At 44.7% G+C, this 21,668-nt stretch overlaps 1 protein-coding gene across 1 annotated transcript in view; it reads left to right on the top strand.

Annotated features, from left to right (window-relative positions):
• Nucleotides 1-1,046: 1,046 nt before the first annotated feature.
• FGF18 (fibroblast growth factor 18) overlaps nucleotides 1,047-21,668 on the top strand; it is a 208,982-nt gene continuing 188,360 nt past the window's right edge. Inside the window, 3 exon segments of the mRNA XM_061622474.1 lie at nucleotides 1,047-1,239; nucleotides 1,242-1,308; nucleotides 1,557-1,593. Coding sequence (XP_061478458.1) covers nucleotides 1,068-1,239; nucleotides 1,242-1,308; nucleotides 1,557-1,593 — 276 coding nt within the window. The 5' untranslated portion in view covers nucleotides 1,047-1,067.

Here is a 21,668-nt window from a genome sequence, read left to right as displayed (position 1 = left end):
TCCTTTGCTGCCTGTCCCCCCTCCCCACAACTTATTCAGTGCTACTGAACCTTATAGGCACTCAGTTCTGGAACAGCAAGAGAACCCTGCTGGATCTGACCATAAAGTCCATCCAGTCCAACTCCCTGTTTTGAATAGTGTCCAGCCAGATATTTCTGGGAAGCCCAGAAGCAGGACCTGAAGGACATTCCCAGCAACTGATATTCTAGGGATAGACTGCCACTGAGCATGAAGGCTCCATTCAGCTGCCATTTGGCTAACAGCCCTTATAAATCTCTCTCTTTCTCTTGCCTTCCTTCCCTCCTAGATTCAGCGTGTCAGCTGCCTGCTTGCTCCTCCGATCCAAAAGGCAGGCAGCTTCGCTTGGTTTGTCGCCGAATTGCTGTGGTCTCTGGCTGCCCAGGTACCGAGGCTCCACAACCGCCACGGGACTGGAGGAAGGCAGAGGCCAGCCAGCTGGCTTCCCGATTGTCCTTCGCTTCCAGCAAGTGCAAGCAGCCAGCGCCTCCCACCGCTGGCCAAGGATCCTTTCTCTCCCCCCCCCGTGGGGAGGATGTTGAGAGGAGACGGGTGGGAGAGACGGGAGCAGGGCGCTGGGGCCAGGCTCTCTTTGCCCGCTTCAAGGCTGCCCTTGGCCAAAGGACCAAACAGCCCAGCCCTCCCCTTCGATGACCTCCTAAGGAACCTGCCCAGCCCAGGGAGGGAGGGAGAGCCCGGTGCTTGTCTCGCCGCCGCCACAGCGACCAGCCCTTCAGACCACTGAGCGGATCCATCAGGGAGAGAAGAGAGAAAGCCAGGACCTGAGAGCCATCCTTAGGCAAAAGCTAAGCCTTGCTGGTCTGGGTAGCTGGAGCCAGGAGAGAGAGAGAGAGAGAGAAGGAAGGTGGTGGGTGGTAGTAGCGAGAAGCGGGGGGTTGTTTGCTGATGAACGGAAGTTACTGACAATCAAGCAGCACCTCCAAAGGCGGGGGGGGGAGAGGGAGAGAGAGAGACACGCGCGCGCGCGCACTCACTCAAATCCACAGAGGAGGAGGAGGAGGAGAGACGGGGGGGAAAGCGGAGAGCTGATGTCTAAGGGAGTCACTCGGAGGAGGCAAAGCAGGCAGGCTCTCAACTTCTCCGCGCTGCTGCTCAGCGCGAAGCGGGATCGCTGGAAACCGGCCGCCGGGTTTTACAAAACCGGACCCTTCCCATGGCAAGGCTGCGGCCGGGGATTTGACTCCGCTCACTTGAAGCCACTTGACCTCCACCCGCCGCTCCGCCGCGCTCAGCGATGTATTATTCCCTGCTCTCCGCCTGCACTTGCCTGTAAGGATTATGACATTTTCACACTCCCATCTCCCCCCCCCCTTTAAAGTGTCAGTTTGGGATCCCTTCTCCCCCACCCTTCCCTTTAAAAAGAGTTTCAGCTGGTATTGTCTGTCTCCCTCTCCCCGACGGATATCCTAATTGCGATCTTTATACAACAAAGCCAGCTGCCCGTCTGTTTGACTGTCTTTTAATGAACTTTTAACCATTTCATCTCATTCTCTGATCTTTTGTTGCTTTCTCCCCAGATGTTTACATTTCCTCCTGCTGTGCATCCAGGTACAGGTAAGTGACTTTCCCCCCTCTTCCCCTGAATGCTTCTCTCCCTCCCCCCTTTGATGGACGAGCGTGGTAGTGTTGACCTAGGCACCTTTAACAGAGGGCTTCCCCTCTGCCGCCGGCCCCTCCACCCCCTGCACTTTTTACAGCCTAATTCATTATAGCCGGCGGAGAATCCACTTGCTCCACAAACAGGCACCTCTCGCCTTGCCTAACTTTTCAGCGGAGGCATCACTTGATCCACAGGATGGATAAACCGATCTTTGGTGATTTCCTCTCTCCCCACACCCCCGCCCTTTTCCAAATGGCTGCTGCGGCGTTGTGGATGCCAGTAGTCTGCATTACAAGGGATTCTCTGGAGTGCATTAGACTGCCTAACGATGTGAGAAGGAGAAGTTGGCCTTTGCTTTGCAAAAATGTTGATTGATGCACTTGCAGTGGACGGGCAAAAGGTTCTCCTGTTTGAACGCACTCCCTCCCTCCCTCCCTCTTTCTTAGAAGTACTTGGGGGGGGGAATCCATACTTTGAAAACGCGAGACATCCTTCGTTTAATAAGGGTGTGTGTGGAGGGAGGGAGGAACGGGCTGAGGAGACGTGGCCTCCCCTATTCTATAGGAGAAACTCCTCCAGATGCAATGGGGGGAAGGTACATTAGGCAAGGAAAGAAACTTTGCAGCTTAGAAACCCTCGGTGTGTTTCCTCTCGCTCCATGTCTGTCTAGCTATCTTTGTGGTTGTAGTATATGTCATAAAACATTTTTTTAAAAAATGGGCGTCGTGTTTTTGGGAGGAGTTGACCACATTATTTTCCATGACATTATAATGTTTTTGTAAGGGGGGGGGAGAGGAGAGGGGAAAAAAGAATGTGGATTTCTTGTGCATAGCTGGAGCTGGTGTAAAGGCAACACGTGCGTCCTCAGACGGACCCGCCCGCGATCTTGAATATTTCAGAGTTGGCAGAGCAGGTGCTGCAGTTCTGGAGTTCTCCTCCGTCTCTCTGGCTTTCCCCAGCCTCGCTTCGCTTTGCTGTTTGTTGCCTTGGGCGAGCTTCCCGTGCGCATTGTAAGCAGCTACAATGCAGCAGGGACGGAAGGCTTTGCCAGCCCCCCCCCCGCTCCCGACACAACACAGCTCCCTCTAACTTGCCCCCCTCCTTTCTCTCTCCCCGCCCGCCGGCGCCCTCACCTTTTTCCCGAGGTCGCTTGCTCCGGCAGCCTCTCTTCGCCCGGAATGCACCTGTTTGCCAGCGTTTCTGTTGCGGTTGTTTCATGTTGGGTAGGAACCGATCCTGAGCAAACGGATTAAAGCCTCTGAAATCTGAGCTGACTCCAAAAAGCCAAGCTCCAAAAGCTGTGCCATAGCCTTACCTCCCTTGAAAAAAATCCAGCGAGAGTAGGAAAAAACAACAAGGAAAGGGACTCAGAAGAACAGGGAGCGAGAGAAAGCGGACTTCGAATCTTCAGCTGTAAATTACTTTGCGGTTGGAAGGAAAGGCGTTTGCTCACAGCAAACGGGCACCCTTGGCAGAAACGTAGAGAGACTTTTTCTCCCTTTTTTTGAATTTGTGCGGTAACTGAAGTTAATCACCCTTCATCCTTCTCCCCCACTCCCCACCTTTTATCTGTCCCCCTCTCACCCTCCTCCTATCCCCTTGTTGCTTTTAGTGAATCGGAAGACTTTTGGCTGGTTGCCTGTAAAGCACTTGCTAAAAAATCTGATCTCTTACTTCAGCAGCAGCCTTAAAAAAGTTGGGGAAGTTATTGGCATTTATACAGTTGGAACTCTCAGGCTTTCCAAAGCAATAAAATAATGAAGAAGAAAGAGAGAGAATACTTTCTGTACTTTCCTACTATTAGAACCATACTTTATTTTAGTGCTGATTATGCAACATTTTTGTACTCCAGAGCTCTGACAGCAGGATTTGCTGCAGAGAGAAGAAAATCTCACAAGTGTGGCGTCATCATCATCAAGTGCCATCGGTGAGCATGGCGCTTTACAGCCTAACAGAAGAGTCACTGCCCCAAGGGGATTACAATCCAGACATTTGACACAGGGGAAACAATAGACAAATGACAGCAGCTGTAGGGCAGGTGGGTGTGGCTTGGCCAAAATGGCCTTGTGGGCCAAATTTTTTATTTATTTATTTATTTATTTATTAAATTTATATACCGCCCGACTAGCAATAGCTCTCTGGGCGGTGAACATAAAACAACATAAAAATACAATAAATAACAAAACAATACTAAAATACAAGCAACAATCCAACACAGTAAACATTTTTAAAATTAAATCAGTATAACTTAAAATGCTTCAGAGAATAGGAAGGTTTTGACCTGGCGCCGGAAGGAGAGCAGAGTCGGCGCCAGGCGTACTTCCTCAGGGAGACTGTTCCATAGTTTGGGGGCCACCACTGAGAAGGCCCTAGATCTTGTCATCACCCTCCGGGCCTCCCTGTGAGTTGGAACCCGGAGGAGGGCCTTCGTAGCAGAACGTAGTGCACGGGCCGGTTCATATTGGAAGAGGCGTTCCGCAAGGTATCGTGGTCCCGCACCGTATAAATGGGAAGGACTGCGGGGTGGTGGTGGTAATTTTGCCCTTGGGCTGGAGGTTCCCCACCTGTTCAATAAAAGACCTAGGAGGGGAGAGCGTAAGCAGGAGAGGAGAGGGTAAACAGGGGAAGAGTATGTGTTCAGTTTCAGGATGCAATCCTGTATCCACTCACTTTGGAGTAAGCCCCTGCTGAACCCAACCGGGCTGACTTCTATGTACATATATGATTGCACTGTCACATATTTCACAGCCCCATCCTTTGCAAGTTTACTCCAAAGTAAGCCCTATGAGTTCATTAGGGGCTTATTCCCAAGTAAGTGTGACAGCACTGTGGTGTCAGACTTGGTTTCAGTAGGAGATGAGGCCTGGAAATAAGCCGGAATCTTTTAAAAAATGTGTGGCATAATGGTTAAAGTGTTGGACTATGACCTGGGAGACCAGGGTTTGAATCCTCACACAGCCATGAAGCTCACTGGGTGACCTTGGGCCAGTCACTGCCTCTCAGCCTCAGAGGAAGGCAATGATAAACCCCCTGTGAATACCGCTTACCATGAAAACCCTATTCATAGGGTCGCCATAAGTCGGGATCGACTTGAAGGCAGTCCATTTCATTTCCTATTGAAGATGGATTTGAAGGAACTGAGAAAAACTGTTCTAAGTTGCTGTGAGCCCCATGGGACAGAGTGGGATATCAATCGATAAATGATATGTAAAAGAGATGATTTCTTTGTCATCATTTGCCCCTGATCTGCTGGGTGTCTTTTAATCGGAGGCCCACTGTTATGGGCATTACTATACAAAGCCAAACTTCTGATAAGTTATTTTCAGGGGACTTCAAGTGTGTGCATACAGTATTCATGAAAATATAAACGGTGGAAACACAGGGAGTTCTTAGCTATTGACCATTTTGCAATCCAGCCTGTCTGGATTGATTTGGACTGGATTACATGTTTGGAACTTGAATGAGAGAGAGAGAAGGATTAGAGGGTTTTGATTATAATGATCAGTTTGGGTAGGAGTTAACCTTTGCTGAACTGACATTCATTTAAAGCATTGTTTAGGCTTAATATTTATTTAGGGGAAAGGAGACAGTTGTTTTTGTTTTGAAAACATTGCCACAAAGTGTTTGTGAATGCATAGAATGGATTCACTCCTGAAAGATTGTTTCCATCAAACCGTATGAATTATAACCAGGACTGCAAATTTAAGTATTAAGGTGAAGGATTTTAACGCCACTGATTGGTGGTTCCTTCATCTGGCATTAAATGTGCTTTCCCAGCATCTTAGAGTGTTCACATCAGTTAGTTGATTCAATATTTATCATGGCTAGGGTTTTTCATTTTTTAACCTATAGAGAGCCTTCGCTATCTTTACCTAATATCTCAGTTTACAATGAGTCCAATCCACTGGGAAATTCTCCCTGCATTCCACAGCAAATGGATAAGAACACAGTGGACTGTGCCCAGTGATTGCTGCCTACTCTACATTTTTTTTCTTTAAAAGATGGATAAATTTGGTTCTGTTTTAATTTTTTGGTTATTCAGACCACAAGAAGAGCCTTGCTTCATCAGACCAAAGGTCCATCAAATTCTAGTGTCTGAAATGGGAGAGGGGGGAAGGAAGTGGGATGGTTTCATAGTGAGAGAAACATAGTTAGGCCGGACTCACTTATGCCATCCCACTTCTTCTCTGACAGACATCAGGGCTACCTCAAGACATTTTGCTACACTAGGTACCTGTAAATGCTATCCAGCTTCTGCTCCCTCTCCCACCGCCACCTCCTTCCACCATGATACAGGTGCCATCAACTGCTACCGCTGCTCTAGTCCCCCCACCCCAGCCTTCATAGTGCAGCCATTCCACTCTCCCATTTGCGAGGACAGTTAAGTGTGTGTGTGTGTGTGTGTGTGTGTGTTTGGCAAGGCAGCTTTCTTCTTGCCATCTGAGTTTGATGTTGTTCTTTGGCATGTAGCACAGGGTTAAGGGGAATGTGAGATGTGGTGGTCAAGTGGTCAGGGACCTTAATCTGTTTCTGCTGGCTGAACTCCTGCATCTTCTTTGTACACTGACATTGTGATTCCCAACCATAAAATTAAGGTTTCTATGGACAGCGAAGATCTCTTAAGGTTGCTACAGAGAATATAAGAGAACAATGTCACATGTGACTTGGACTGAATACCCTGGAGTTGCCTCTCTCCATTTCTCCAATATCAGGGATAGAGAACCTGTGGCCCTCCTGATCTTGTTCCAATCCAGTTCTCATCAATCCCAGTCAGTAGGGCCAGTGAACAGGGATGATGAGTTGGGGAAATTTATGTGACCAGACTTTCTTCCAGGCATATACTTGCCTTTTAAAAAAAAATTAATAAGTTGGATTCTTTATTTTATCAGTCCCATTTGAGCTTGGAAACTGGTGCCAAATCCCTGGAAATGTCCATTGGGGGTGGTCTGAGAAAGAACAGTGCTATTTCACTTGGCAGGGGCTAGGCCTCAGCTGGAGTATGGTGTTCAGTTTTGATCACCACATTCTACGAAGGCTATGGAAATACCACAGAAGGCCTGAAAACAGGAGAAACATAAAGACTCCAGAATGCAAGATGTGTGTTAGACTGGACTGGATATGTTTAGAGAAGACGACAGAAGGCAATAGGCACAATCTCGCTTTTCAGGCTCTTAAGGTTGCTATAAAGAGGATAAGAGACTTACTGTGTGTTTGGACTGTGTACACACCATACATTTAAAGCACCCCCCGGTAAACTACAGTTCCCAGGATTCTTGTTAAGGGAGTGCTTTAAATATGCTGGGAGTTGCCTCTCTCTTCTATGCTCCTATGTCAGGGATAGAGAACCTGTGGCTCTCCCAGTTTTGTTGATCTGCAATTCCCGTCTGTCCCATGGGTAGGATGATGGGAGTTGTAAGTCCAGTTACACTGGGGAGTGGGGCATAGATTCCTCACCCCTATCCTATATGCACACATGATTCCGTGCACATCAGATCTATGAGACTCTCTTGAAGAATTAGTTCAAATGAGGGAGAAAGCTTGTGATTTTGCTTCATGTGTTTTGTGCAACTATAAATATGATGGCAATATTGTTGGAGCTGGGGAGGGTGGATCAGTGGAAGGGCTGGCACAGGGAAGTGCTCCCTGACATCATTCATGTTTTGTTTGCTGGTTATGAAGATGCAGGCAAGCTCCTCTAACTATATGAAGTAATCTGTAACTCTTCTGCGCTCCTGCAGCAGTTTCTGGTGAGCGATTTGGGCTTTTGCAAGACATAGCAATGAAAATGATGGTTGCACATTCAGCCAGCCTGGTGATTTAGCCTGTATGAACAGCTGTGTGCTGGGCAGAGCAAAGAGTGTGAGTGAGCAAAGATCGGCTTGTATTCCTGCAGCCTTTGGGATTTCTGCATGTGGGGATGGGTCAAAAGGCCACGTTCCGTTGAGTAATTCCAACAGCAAATGCTTGCAAGAAGGAAGAGCTAATTCCAGCTATACTCAGAAAGAGAATGTCTTGTTGGTTTCATCAAGCTTAATTGGCAAAATAGATACATAATAGGGCATGTGTGAAGGTGCTCTGATCCTACAGGTGTCTCTTGCTTTTGCTGGGGATGTCCCTAGTCTAGATCAGTTAAGAACACAAAAAGAGCCCCGCTGGCTCAGACCAAAGGCCCATCTAGTCCAGCATCCTGTTCTCACAGTGGCCAACCAGATGCCGATGGGAAGCCTGCAAGCAGATCCTGAGTGCAACAGCACTCTCCCCAAGTGTGATTCTCAGCAAGTGGGATTCAGAGGCATACTGCCTCCAACAGCCAATGTCTAATTCTCTTTTAAAGCCATCCACAGCATCTTGTGGGAGTGAATTTCATTTGACTTTTTTGTCAGAATTTCTAGCTGTACCACACTCAATGGCTCCTTGTTGTGATACCTATATATTACCTCCAGTATGGCAATATGCCACTGAATACCAGCTGTTGGGGGACAGACAGCAGGAGTGGGCTAATGCGCTTATGCCCTGCTTGGGAGCTTCTCATAGGCATCTGGTTGACCTCTGTGGGAACAGAATGCTGGATTAGATTTGGCCTGTGATCTGACCTGGTAGGCTCTTCTTAGGTTCTTATGACGGGGGGGGAGGAAACCTTTTTGGCTTCAGGGGCCAGATCTTCTGCTGGCCCCACCCTGTGGGCTAACTTTGACAGGTGGGTGGGCCAGTCCACCTGCCAATCATATGATATCACTGTGATATCACATTGTTGATAAGTGGGTTGCAGGCATCTGCTGTGACAGGAACTGTTCCATTGTGCAGCAATGAAGAAACAGGTGCTTGTTTGGCAGTGCTGTTTGAAGCAGTCCCTCCTCCCCCCGCGCTTTAAAGGGAGTGTGGGGACTGTCTTAAAGCAAGCGCTCTTTGGGGCAGTGATCTTTAAAGTGGGGTGGGGGAGACTGCTTCAAACAGCACTGAAAAATGCTTTAAGACAGTCCCCAGCTACTGTCTGAGCACAAAAGCGTGGAGACTATCTTAATGTCAGTGTTCTTTGAAGCAGTCTCCCCCACCTGAAAATATCACCCCAGTGGGAGGGAGGCTGCTTCAAAGAGCACTGGAAAACAAGTACATGTTTCTTCATCACTCCACTCCAGAGCAGTCTATAGAGCTGTTCCTGTCATGGCCAATGTCTTCAAGCAGACATCGGCTCCGGCAAGGACTGCTCTGTCATGCAGTGATGACCCCCCCCCCCGTCTGCTTGTTTTCATTGCCCGTGCAATGAAAGCAAGCAGACCTGGGTTGTTTGGAAAGCCTGACCTATGCGGATCCTTTTAGGAGGTTGAAGGCATCATTGCAGGGCAGCCTTTCCAAGAAGATGCCGCCTATCAGCTGATGTCAACTGATGGGTGGGTGGGCATAGTATGGGGGAAATGGCCTTGGGAGCCAAATAAGACCCCCCTGTGGGCCAAGATTAGTCCGTGGGCCAGAGGTTTCCCCACCCCTGCTTTGTGAGATCTTGGCCATTTTAATAACCAACATAGATGTTATAAGGATTCACTATAAAAAAATTAAAAAACGAATTCACTCAGCTAAACAAGGCAACACAGATTTATTTATATCACAAATATATATTAAACCATGTAAAAATAAAGACAATACCCTACCGTGTTCATAAAGCTGTGTGGAAAATTGTTGAGTATTTTAAAAGGCACTGTATTTTGAAGTCAAAGCAAATGTGACTGAAAACTTAAAAGCCATTCCAGGAGGTTGGTTGAGTAGTCAATTTTGGATGTTACTTATTCGTTATTTTTATTATATTGTTTTATTGTATTTATATGTTGTATTTTTGTATGTGGCTTGGACATTTTTTAACATTAAGCAGTTTAGAAATGCTTTTAAATAAATAAAAGAAGCAATCAAAAGGTGAGAGGGCTAACTTCATCAGTAGTCACTGACTGTTGTTTCTTCTCTATGGTCTCACATGCCTACTGGTGGTCCTACAGCTATAGTCACATCCCTTCATTGTTGTAAGAGGTCACCTTGTGTATGTGTGAGATTTTTATTTTAAATTAATACCATGCAGATGTTTTTGATGGACCAAGGTGAATTGGTGAAAAAATGTTCATTTTAGAAAACTGAAGAAGAGGTGAAAATCCAAGTGACCAAAGAAATGCAACCAATGTAGGACCTAATTATTAATAATATGTGCTTCTTCTCACTGAGATGGTCAAGCTGTGTCTGGGCTGTACTACTTTGGAGTGCAAGTGGAGGGCTCACATGACAATGTTCCTCCATGTGAAAAAATTCATACCACATAGAAAACTGGCATGTCCAGGAAATGATTAGGCTAGTACGCTTTCCCTTGACATGCCAGTTTTCTGTGTGCATAGAGTTTTTAAAATGTATCTCTGTACATTCAGTCATGTGACCCTCCTCAGTCTGAAGTGGTACAGCCCAAACATAGTTTTTGACCAATTTACAAGAAAAACTAGGCCTACTAAGTGATGCATCTGCAGTAATATTTTTGCTGCTTTATGTCCATAAAAAGCAACGTATCTTCCTTTTGTTTTTCCTGTCCTTACTTTTTCCAATTTCAGGAACTGAGCCCAAAATTAATGTTTTACGCAAGAATAATTTATTTTTAGTCGCTCATCCATACAGTCGCTCACTTGCTCCACACTTTTACACAGCATTGGGTGTCATGAAAAGGCAGGAAATGGTGAGTTCTTTACTGAATTATTGTTGCATTTATTTTATTTTTTTACTCCCAGGGAGAGATGCTTGTGTCTTGTGGAATATTCTGCCTCAGATACCAAAATAACCTGGCCAGCCCTGACTTGGAGTGGGTGGGGAAGATGCCATTTGCTGTATCATCTCAAGAAATGTCTTGAGTCAGTCCTGCACATGGCCTATCAGTTTGTACATCTCTGTCATGTACCTCAGAGAGCCAGTTCACTATGTTTGCAGCATACTGGAAAAATTGCAGTTCCACCACTAGGTTTTGCTGCATTGGAAATGTAAAATGTGAGCTTTCAGTACTTTTGTGGAAAGGAAAAATTTACCTCTCTATCTACACATACACACAGGGGGCTGATTTTTTTTTGTACTTAGACATGCTTGTTGGGACTCACCTTCATCCTTGATGTGCGGATGTCTCTGACCCGAACTAGATACTGACATGTATTTGCCTATCTCTTTCTCCTGATTTTTTTTTGTAAGAAAAAGCAGCCTCAGAAAGCTGCTTTCAGGTATCTTTCCCCCTATTGATAGAAAAGTAGCTGGGAAGGGTATTTAAGTCTAGAACAGAAAAGGGGTTAAGCAGCAACTTCCCACAATCTCTGCTTATCCTCGTAGCCTCCTGAGGTTGCTTCTTTTGTTACAAAAGAAAATATTAAAGGGGAATATGATATGTTTCTTGCATCTAGTTTGGCCCTTTATAGTGAAAAAAATGACCTCTGAACCTGAGTTCAGATGCCACGACTGGGACCTAGCAGAAATGTACGCTCTCCTTCTACGTATGAGGATTGTTTTGAAATGCCCGAAGGGATGTTGTTAAGTAGTTCCTACATTTTCTCAAAAGAAGGCTGTGCACCTTTTACGCTTATATGGCAAGCTGAATTGAAACAGGTGCAACTTCTCCTATCATGATATTTCCATATGTCTGCTCTTAAATGCACAGAGCCTCCAAAAAGGTGGGAGTCTTAAGGCACTTTGGATTTCAAAGTAATGGACATCAAGGGCATCCCTACTCTGTTATATATTTATGCTGTCCCTCTCCCAAAGTTCATGTCAATGTTCCCCTGTGCCATAAGCTCCCTGAATACACGTCAGGAGAAAGTTTGGTATTATCTTCCTGATTGGCTAGCTTTCCCATTGAAAGGGAATGTTGATGTTAAAGTGTTTTTATAAATATGGTTTTTGCTGATATGCCTCGGACATGACATGGCCAGTGGCTAGTTTCATCAGAACTGACAGGTTTCAAACTGTCCCAAATTGTCCTCTCACAGGATGTCTCTGTCCTTAAACCCAGATGGATGTATGGATGAATGAATGTATGTGTTTGTGAGAGCGAACATGCGACCAAGCAAGAGAGATTACTGAGAATGTTTAAGTATTTTGGCAAGCATGAGTTGGAATGAAGGTATATCCTCTTGAAATCTGCTTGTAATTTCACTCATTCAGCAGCTACATAACAAGGTCATTATTTATTTATTATTTATTAGATTTATATCCTGCCCTTCCTCCCAGTAGGACCCCAGGGCGGCAGTGAATCGTGGAACACAGGGGTGGGGAACCTGTGGCCTGGTGGCCATATTACATCTTCCATCCTAATTTTATGTGGCTCACTGGACATTGCAGGTCCATTCTTGGTCTCTGGAACTCCCCTCTGGGAATTGCTTCCTCTTCCACACTGTGTTTGTGTGTGAGTGACAGAGATGTGGCTGCTACACAGTGAGCTTGAGGTGGGATGGGAGGAGGTGAGTCTTGGTGTAGGGGAAGCCTAGAGGGAGAGGGAGGTGGGAGGAGAGACTGAAAGAACTGGGCGTGTTTAGCCTGGAGAAGAGAAGACTGAGGGGAGATAGGAAGAGCACTCTTCAAGTACATGAAAAGTTGTCACATAGAGGAAGGCTGGGATCTCTTCTCGATCGTCCCAGAGTGCAGGACACGGAATAATGGGCTCAAGTTGCAGGAAGCCAGATTTGGACTGGACATCAGGAAAAACCTCCTAACTGTTAGAGCCATATGACAATGGGACCAATTACCTAGAGAGGTAGTGGGCTCTCCGACACTGGAGGCATTCAAGAGACAACTGGACAGCCATCTGTCGGGAATGCTTTGATTTGGATTCCTGCATTGAACAGGAGATTGGACTCAATGGCCTTATCGGTCCCTTTCCACTCTACTATTCTATGATTCCATGAGATTCCCCTTCCCCAAAATGGACAGAGTGGAAAGGGACAGGGCCATGGAAGAGAAGAGCATGCCCTCTGCAAGCATTCCGTTCCAACAGTGTTATTGGAGGGGAGGGAGCAGCGGGAAAGCCAAAAACAGGTGGATGGATGGAGGGTGGAAGACAGAGACAGACAGACAGGTTGGCACAGAGAGGGCTATGCAATGCTGAAATGCTACAGATTCTGCCTGCTTCTGGTTGCTGCTGGCATGTGGTCCCTGACAGATTACCCTGTGGAAACATGGCCCTCATCAGAAAAAAAGTTCTTATGTTCTTGGGTTCTTAAGTCTGCTGGATCAGACCAAAAGCTCATCCTGCTCTCACAGTGGCTAACCAGATGCTTATGGGAAGCAGGACAAGTCCAAGAGGGCTCTCCCCACTTGCGATACCCAAGAACTGGTATTGAAGAGGTATATTACCGCTGACAGTGGAAGCAGAGCGTAGCCATCATTAGTAGAGATAGATCTTTATCCTCCAGGAATTTGTCTAATCTTCTTTTAAAGCCATCCATGTTGGTGGCCATCACTACATCTTGTGGAAGTGAATCCCACAGTTTAACTGTGTGTTATGCGAAGAAGTATTTCCTTTTGTCTGTCCTGAATTTCCCACCATTCAGAATCACTGGATGGTCCCTGGGTTCTAGTATTATGATAAAGAGAGAGAGAAAAATGCTATCTGTCTACTTTCTCCACACTGTGCATAATCTTAAACACATCTATCATATCCTCCCTCACTTGCCTTTTTCTGTGCCCCAGATGTTGTCACCTTTCCTCATAGGGGAATGGCCCTTGATCATTTTGGTTGCCCCTTTCTGAACCTTTTCCAGCTCTACAGTATCCTTTTTTGAGGTGCTACAACTGGAACCAATGAATGCATTGCTTTTAATGATTACAACCCAAGTACCTTTCTAGGGCACTGTGCTTAACTGAACAGTGGAACTTACTTCTATGCAATCGTATTTGGGATTAGGATGGAAGTTTCACAAATCCCCATTGGTGCTCATAGAAAGAGGAGCTGCTCTGTGGCTTATAATGTAGTGAATTATGAGATGACTCATTACAAGTGTAGATAGGGAGCAAATCCAGTATTGTACTCTAAGAATATTGGACATGTCTCCTGCACTTTCACTTGAACATCTGTTCAGCATTCCCTTTAAATGAAAGATTCATTTAAAGTACAATTTAATGCATGCTGCAGAACCTGTTACTCCTTGGCCTTGAAAGGCTTAATTACACAATGCCAGATTTTAAGCACTAATGAGTGAAAACATGAGGACAAGCTGAAAATAAGCCACAAACCATTGCAACAAATGAAATGCTTTGGCAGTAGATTTGGTTCTACTACCATGGTAAATAATGGCTCTTTTAATTTTTTTGATAAGCAAAGCCCGTAGTGGTGATATCATTTTTGGAATCTCCCAATAAATTGCATGCGTTTTAATGATCTGCGTTAAAATGACATGACTGTGGTACAGTTTTGTGAAAGGAACTTTGAGAGCTCAAACTTCAAAGTGCATTTCTGTTTCATAGAAATGGGCCATGAGCCAATAAAGACACTGAAGCCTAGACCGTAAGATCTGGAAGTTGGATTTCTTACTGTGACAGCAAAGAGTGTATGCTGTATAGAGTAGACGGTGTGCATGTATGTTGGGATTGTACCCACTGGTTTGGCTCTGGCATTGTACCCAACCTCTCTACATATTGCCTGTACAGGTGCCCATGTGCAAACCTACCACTGTATGTGGACTCTGTGTGCAGATCTGTATGCTTGAAAAATGGAGTGATGGATCCCACTGGAGCTTAGGTTCATTTGGGGGTGCATATGTAGGTCACTGTAGATAGGCCCTCCCTGAACATGTGCAGGGCCTGGGGCAAAAGCATAGTTGCCCCCCCCACATTTGCTCCGGGTCACCATCTTGGTCTTGGCCGAGTCGCCGTAGGTGGGCAGGCACCAGTCCCGGAACTGCCGGCCCAGCTTGCTGTCCCCGGGGCAGCTACTGCTTGCTGAGAGCAGCGCGAGCGGCAGCAGTGGCTACGGCATGGCGGGCGGGTGGGCAGGCGAGCAAGCCCCTGTCCCGGGCGGAGAGAAAGAGAGACAGTGAGCGCTGCGCCCTGCCTGGCATGGCAAAGGCGAGCAGGCAGGGAGGGAGGGGCCGGCTGGTGAGCAGATCGCCAAGCGCACCCCCCAAAAAATGTGGTGCCCGGGGCAACTGCCCCACTTTCCGGTGCCTAGGGGCGGCTCTGACTGTAGAGATAGGAGCCCCAGACTGTGGAAATCAGGCATGGTGAGGGGATGGGGTCAGTAAGCACAATCCCAACTCTCCTCTAGGTGTACACCTTTATTTATGCTCCACTAGCTGTTGGTCCATTTCTGAGCACAATTTAAATTGCTGGAGCGTCTTTAAAATCCTACATGGTTTTGCATCTGGTTACTTGAAGGAAAATCTTCTTCCACATCAGCCTGTCCATAACCTAAGATGGAGTGGGGAACCTGTGATCCTCCAGATGACCCCACCTTCCATCAGCCCCAGCCAGCATAGCCAATGGCCAGGGATGATGGGAAATGCAGTTCAACAACATCTGGAGGGCCTCAGATGCCCTAAGATTTTATTTATTTATTATTTTATTTATACTCCACCCTTCCTTCCAGCAGGAGCCCAGGGCGGCAAACAGAAACACTAAAAACACTTTAAAACATCATAAAAAGACCTTAAAATACATTAAAGCAAAGCAACGTTAAAAACATTAAAAAACAAAACTTTAAAAACATCTTTTAAAAAAGGGTTAAAGATATTAAAAGACATATTAAAAGCAATGCTAACACAGACGCAGACTGGGATAGGTCTCAACTTAAAAGGCTTGTTGGAAGAGGAAAGTCTTCAAAAGGCGCCGAAATGATAGCAGAGGTGGTGCCTGCCTAATATTTAAGATTTTCCTGAAAGGCCCTCCTTTGGGTGTCTCTGCGTGATGTGAGGGGGGGTGTTGTAGGGGAGAGGACCTTCCTGGTGCTGGTGTCTTGCTTGTGGAACTCTTCTCTACAAAGATCACCTGGTGCCTATGCCAATGTCTTAGGAGAGAGGCAAAAGCCTTTTTATTTTTCCAGTTTTTATCCTGACGACCCTGTGAGGTAGGTTAGGCTAAGAAACAATGACTGGCCCAAGGTTTCCCAGTGAGCTTCCTGGCTGAAGAGGGATTTGAACCCTGGTCTCCCAGGTCCCAGTTTGACACTCTAACAACTACAACACACTGGCGCTCTAATTATTAGACCCAGGGACAATTAAAAAGATAGATTTCTAGCAGGCTTTTCTCATACCTAATGTGTGGAGTTTGTTCTCAACAAATAGTACATCTTTCAGCGATGATGAGAAAACGATGAATGTACTGAGCGGTACATGGACTTCCGGACACAGGCTGAGGCCCACCTCACAGACCAAATCCTCATTTTGCTGGCTGATAGAGAGTATGTGTGTGAAAATAAGCTAGCCCAACAACAGCTGTGTTTTACCTTGCATGTGGTGGCACTGACATCCTTCACAGCAATGGAGCAGCCATTGCATTGAAGCTCAGCCATATAGTTTGCAACATTCAGCCAACCTGTTTGTACCACATGCTATAAGCTCATGCAAAGATGTCTGATGGCACAGGCAAGCATATGGACTATGAGGTCAAGAGCCATATTGATGACAGCATCAACCGTGCAGCTTTACCACATAAATGCATTCCTTTTACTTGTGTGGAAATTAATGAAACTGGAATGCCTGGAAGCACAGGATATAACTGAGAAGGTGGAAGGCCCTATCCTATGGTTTTGCCAATGTGGTAGCCCTGAAAAATCAGGAAACCAGGAAAAAACCAGACTCTGTGTAGATATGTGTCTGCCCAAGCAAGCCATAAAATGGGAATGCCATATCATTCCTGCCCTGAGCTCCTACTGGGAGGAATAGCAAGATATAAATCTAATCAATAATAATAAATATCAAACACACTGTTAAGAACATAAAAAGAGCCTCCCATCTAGTCCAGCATCCTTTTTTCACAGTGGCCAACCAGATGTCCATGGGAAGCCCTCAAGCAGGACCTGAGCACAAGAGCACTCTCACCCTCATCATTTCCAGCAACTGATATTGAGAAGCATACTGCCTCCAACTGTGGAGGCAGAGCACAGCCATCGTGGCTAGTAGCCTTTGATACCAGAGCTTGGAAAAGTTACTTTTTTGAACTACAACTCCCATCAGCCCAATCCGGTGGCCATGCTGGCTGGGGCTGATGGGAGTTGTAGTTCAAAACAAGTAACTTTTCCAAGCTGTGTATCATTCATGAATTTGTCTAATCCCTTTTTAAAGCCCTCCAAGTTGGTGGCCATCACTACCTCTTCTGGGAGGGAATTCCATAGCTTAACTATGTGCTGCAAGAAGAAGTAGAGCATTTAGTTTCATTGGATGTCCACAAATTCTGTTATGAGTCAGGGAGAAAAAACTCTTTATCCACTCTCTCCATGCCATGCTTACTTTTATAAACTTCTGTCATGTCACCTCTTGCTTGCCTCAGAAAGCCTCAAGTGATGCAGCCTTTCCTCATAGGAGAATCACTCCATGCTCTTGATAATTTTGCTTGCCCTTTTTTCAACATTTTCCAACTCTAAATTATTCTTTTTGAGGTGAGGCAACCAGAACTGTACACAAAATTTCAAATGTGATTGCACCATAGATTTGTACAAGGGCATTATGATATCAGCAGTTTTATTTTCAATACCTTTCCTAATGATCCCGAGCATGGAATTTACCCTTTTCACAGCTGCCACACACTGAGTCAACATCCTCATAGAGCTATCCACTAAGACCCCAAGGTCTTGGTCCTGGTCATTCACTGCCACTTCAGACCCCATGTGTGCATATGTGAAATTAAGATTTTTTTTGTCCTGACATGCATCACTTTACACTTGCTCACTTTAAATTGCATTTGCCATTTACACTCCCTCCTTCACTCAGTTTGGAAAGGTCTTTTGGAGCTCTTCACAATCTCTTTTAGTTTTAATGACCCTGAGCAATTTAGTATCATCAGCAAACTTGGCTACTTCACTGCTGACCCCTAACTCTAGATAATTTATGAACAAGTTAAAAAGCACAGGTCCCAACACCGATCCTTGGGATACTCCACTTTCTATATCCCTCCATTGGGAGAACTGTCCATTTGTTCCTGCTCCCTGCTTCCTGCTGCTTAACCAGTTTCTAATCCACAAGAGGACCTCTCTTCTTATTGTAGATGACATTATTTCAATACCAAATGGGGCAAGAATATTCTCCAAATTTCAATTTACTAAATGGGGCAAGAATATTCTCCAATCATGATCTCACAGCTGAATATCACCAACTAGAGCTTCACCCTGAATATAGATAATCACATTTACCATTCATGTTGGTCTTTGGGGTTACAAAAGAGTAAGCTTTGAGATTTCTTCTTCTGCTGAAATCTTTCAGAACGTAATCCATGAAACCTTGTCTGGGCTCTCTGAGATGCTCAGTGATGGCATTCTTGTATTTGGGACAACTCAAAAGGTACAATGATAACAGACTTGAAGCAGTTTTGGATCACTTACAGCAGTACAATCTCACACTGAATCCTGAGAAATGTGAATACCACAAGACTAATCTAAAGTTTTAGGCTGTATGTTTTCTTCACATGGTGTTTCTCCAAAGAAGCTGCGGTTTGCAGATGTCACATGAACTCAGGAGCCTACTTGGCTTTGTCACATATTGCGGCTGTTTAATCCCCAGCACAGTCTGCTCACCAACAAAATCAAAGGAATGGACTGCCAAACATCAAACAGCTTTATATCAGCTTAAATGTCCTTCTGTAGTGTCACAATAGCATATTTTGATCCCCAGAAGAACACAGTACTCATAGTTAGAGTTGGAATTCTCATCTTAGAGTCGTTTTTAATCTATTTTCTTTGGAGCCACAGGGCATATCAATATGTTGGTTTCCGGGGGGGGGGGATTTTTTTTTCTTTTACCGATCCATTTTTTTTGCTTTGTGAAGAAATAGCTGCTGCTATATTTATTTTTGTATTTAAATATGAATGCGATAGTTAATTGCCCATTAGGTCAGTCTCTTGCCCCAGGCTTTCCGTCTTTTTGAAGACTATCAACACCCCCCCCCACACACAGTTAAACTAGCCTTGGTTTTTTTTGAATTTGTTCTAATTTCAACTATGTGATGTAAATTTGAAAGCTGAAAACTGAACCACTGCTGAGTTCAACTTGTCCTTACATTTAGCCTGTATGGAGTGTTAAACATCCAAAGTTAACCAGGCAAAAAATTGATTTTGCTGGATCCACCATGCAGCAATGAATGATCAGCTTTTAAAATAATTTTTTAAATTAAAGAAAAATCCTTCTACCCCCATACCCCCGCTGATATTTTTAGCGCTGAATGGCATGCCTTGCCTACTGTCTTCTAAGGCAATCACCCTAACTGTCCCAGCCTTAGGCAACTTCTCGATGACGCTGTGCAATCCTAACCCCACTTACCTGGGAGTAAGTCCTATTGCACTCAGTGGGACTTACTTCAGAGTAGTCATGCGGGTAGTGTGCTCTAGGAGACTGGATGAACTAGTGGTTAAAGTTTAAACACACAGCTGATTTTTCAAATACACATTATTTGGGAGGTTATTTTTAAGCCTACTAACCATGCAATACTATAACGGAAAGCTGTTACATTGTAGAAAATTGTTATATAATACAAAAATTTTAAAGGAAATGAAGCAGTAGTTTGAGTTTAGATGAAATCCTGTTCTGGGGCTGGGAGGTTGGGGCTATTTAGCACAAACAGGCTCCAAGGTCTGTAAATATACTAAGCCATATGCAAGTAAAGCACTATTAGCAGATAAATGTCGCTATTCACAGACAGAAAGGGAAGCATTGGCTGCAGTGTGTGGTTGTTTACACTTCCCACTCGTACCTGTATGGACATCATTTCCCAATTGTCACAGATCATAAGCCACTACAACAAATGCTTACCACCACTTCACTCTGACCATCTGCCTGGCATTGAACAATGGATGCTGCAAATTCAAGCTTGATTACACTCTGATATATCATCCTACAGAACTGGCAGAAGCACATGTACTCTTTGCTTCCTCCCATGCTGATCCAAAAGCCTTAACATTACAAGTTCAAGATGTCACAGACAATGACCCTATTTTACAACATATTATTATGATTCTCCAGAAGGGGTGATGGCCTGCTTTCCTTCGTACGGTTATAATTTTTTTCTTATGACCAGGTTTTCCTTAAACTCTTTTTCAGTATCCATCAGGAACTGACAGTGACCAGGTGTCTATACTATCTCATTGTTAAAGTAGATTTGCTTGAGTTTGCTTCCTATGTGAGTTGAGCATGGTAGAGGGGAAAGCTAGAGCAATGATATTTTTGTTTAATCTGTTGCTATCATCTAGTATTTCTCCACTTTCTTTGATAATCTAGCTAAACCAAGGCAATTTTGAGATTTGGAAAATTATTGGAAATATATAGAGGGCTCATCTACTGTGTGTTTGGTGCTACTCACATCTTTAAATCTGCATGGTTCATATGATGTTACCGGCAAACAGAAGCTATCACACAGTTTTCCCTCTGTAAATTTGTACTAACCCAATCCATTGATAATACAACAAAGGGAGAAAAAACATCTCCACTCCATTTCTCTAGTGCTTGCAGATGCTTTGCTCCAATGCTTTTAGGCAGATGTGTCAATCATTCCCCTCTCCACACCTACCATCTCCTCCTCCCTTCATTCATTTTGTTTCCTGTGGGCTGACAAGCAACTGCCTCTTGCTCTCTTCCATTCTGCTGGCCTTTTTTATGTTGCTGCAAATATTGCCTTTATTTTCTTTCCCCCTTAACTTGTGCACAAAAGCATAACACTGCTCAAACAAAGATTTGTATTTCAGCTGTATCCCACCAACGATAGGCACAGAAAACACAGGTATTCGCACTTACAGGGTTTTTTTTTTAAAGGAACCTGCTGCAGCTGGTAGAACTGACTGAGCATGCCCGGTCACCTAGCAACCAGAAGGAGTGTAAATGTTTAATTAGAGGGCGGGGCCACAAGGAAACAGTGAGACCAATCCTTCCCAGAGGAATGCCTACTTGTGTGAATGGGAAAAAGCTAACAATGAGCAGAAACTGCGGACGGTGCAAATCTTTTATGAAGTGTATTTGCTACGAAAAAATGCTCCCATGTAGATGAGCCCAAAGACCGAGTATAAGGGCAATTTTTAAAGATAAAGTTTTAAAGATGAATCACATAAGGCCTCCCTTCTTTCCAATATGTACAGCTATATGACATCTTATTTCCCAACACTCGAGGTCAAATTCATCTAAGATGTTTAACATAGTTTGAGAAAACAGTGGAGACAGGTAATCAAACTAAAGGCTAATTTATATCTTGTTCCTTTTTTGCATGACAATCTATTTAACTATAAATGGGCTAAGCTCTGAGAATTATTGTTCCATCAGGTTTTTGAGAGTATATCAATAGACATGGTCATAGATTCTCCTTCTGTATGAATCTGGCAGAAAATCATGACAAGACAGCTTACAGATGATATCTTTGGATGACATCTAACTAGACTGTTGTTGTTACGTGCCTTGATTATGACTTATGGCGACCCTATGAATCAGTGACCTCCAAGAGCATCTGTCATGAACCACCCTGTTCAGATCTTGTAAGTTCAGGTCTGTGGCTTCCTTTATGGAATCAATCCATCTCTTGTTTGGCCTTTCTCTTTTTCTACTCCCGTCTGTTTTTCCCAGCATTATTGTCTTTTTTAGGGAATCAGGTCTTCTCATGATGTGTCCAAAGCATGATAACCTCAGTTTCATCATTTTAGCTTTAACTGTCTAGTGACAGTTCTGGTTTAATTTGTTCTAACACCCAATTATTTGTGTTTTTTGCAGTCCATGGTATGGACAAAGCTCTCCTCCAAAACCACATTTCAAATGAGTTGATTTTTCTCTTATCCCCTTTTTTCACTGTTCAACTTTCACATCCATACATAGAGATCGGGAATACCATGGTCTGAATGATCCAGACTTTG

This window comes from Rhineura floridana, chromosome 4 (genome assembly GCF_030035675.1).
Source record: "Rhineura floridana isolate rRhiFlo1 chromosome 4, rRhiFlo1.hap2, whole genome shotgun sequence".
Classification (NCBI taxonomy): Eukaryota; Metazoa; Chordata; class Lepidosauria; order Squamata; family Rhineuridae; genus Rhineura; species Rhineura floridana.
The sequence above is the reverse complement of the archived record's forward strand: the minus strand, read 5'-3'. Positions and strand labels throughout refer to the sequence as shown.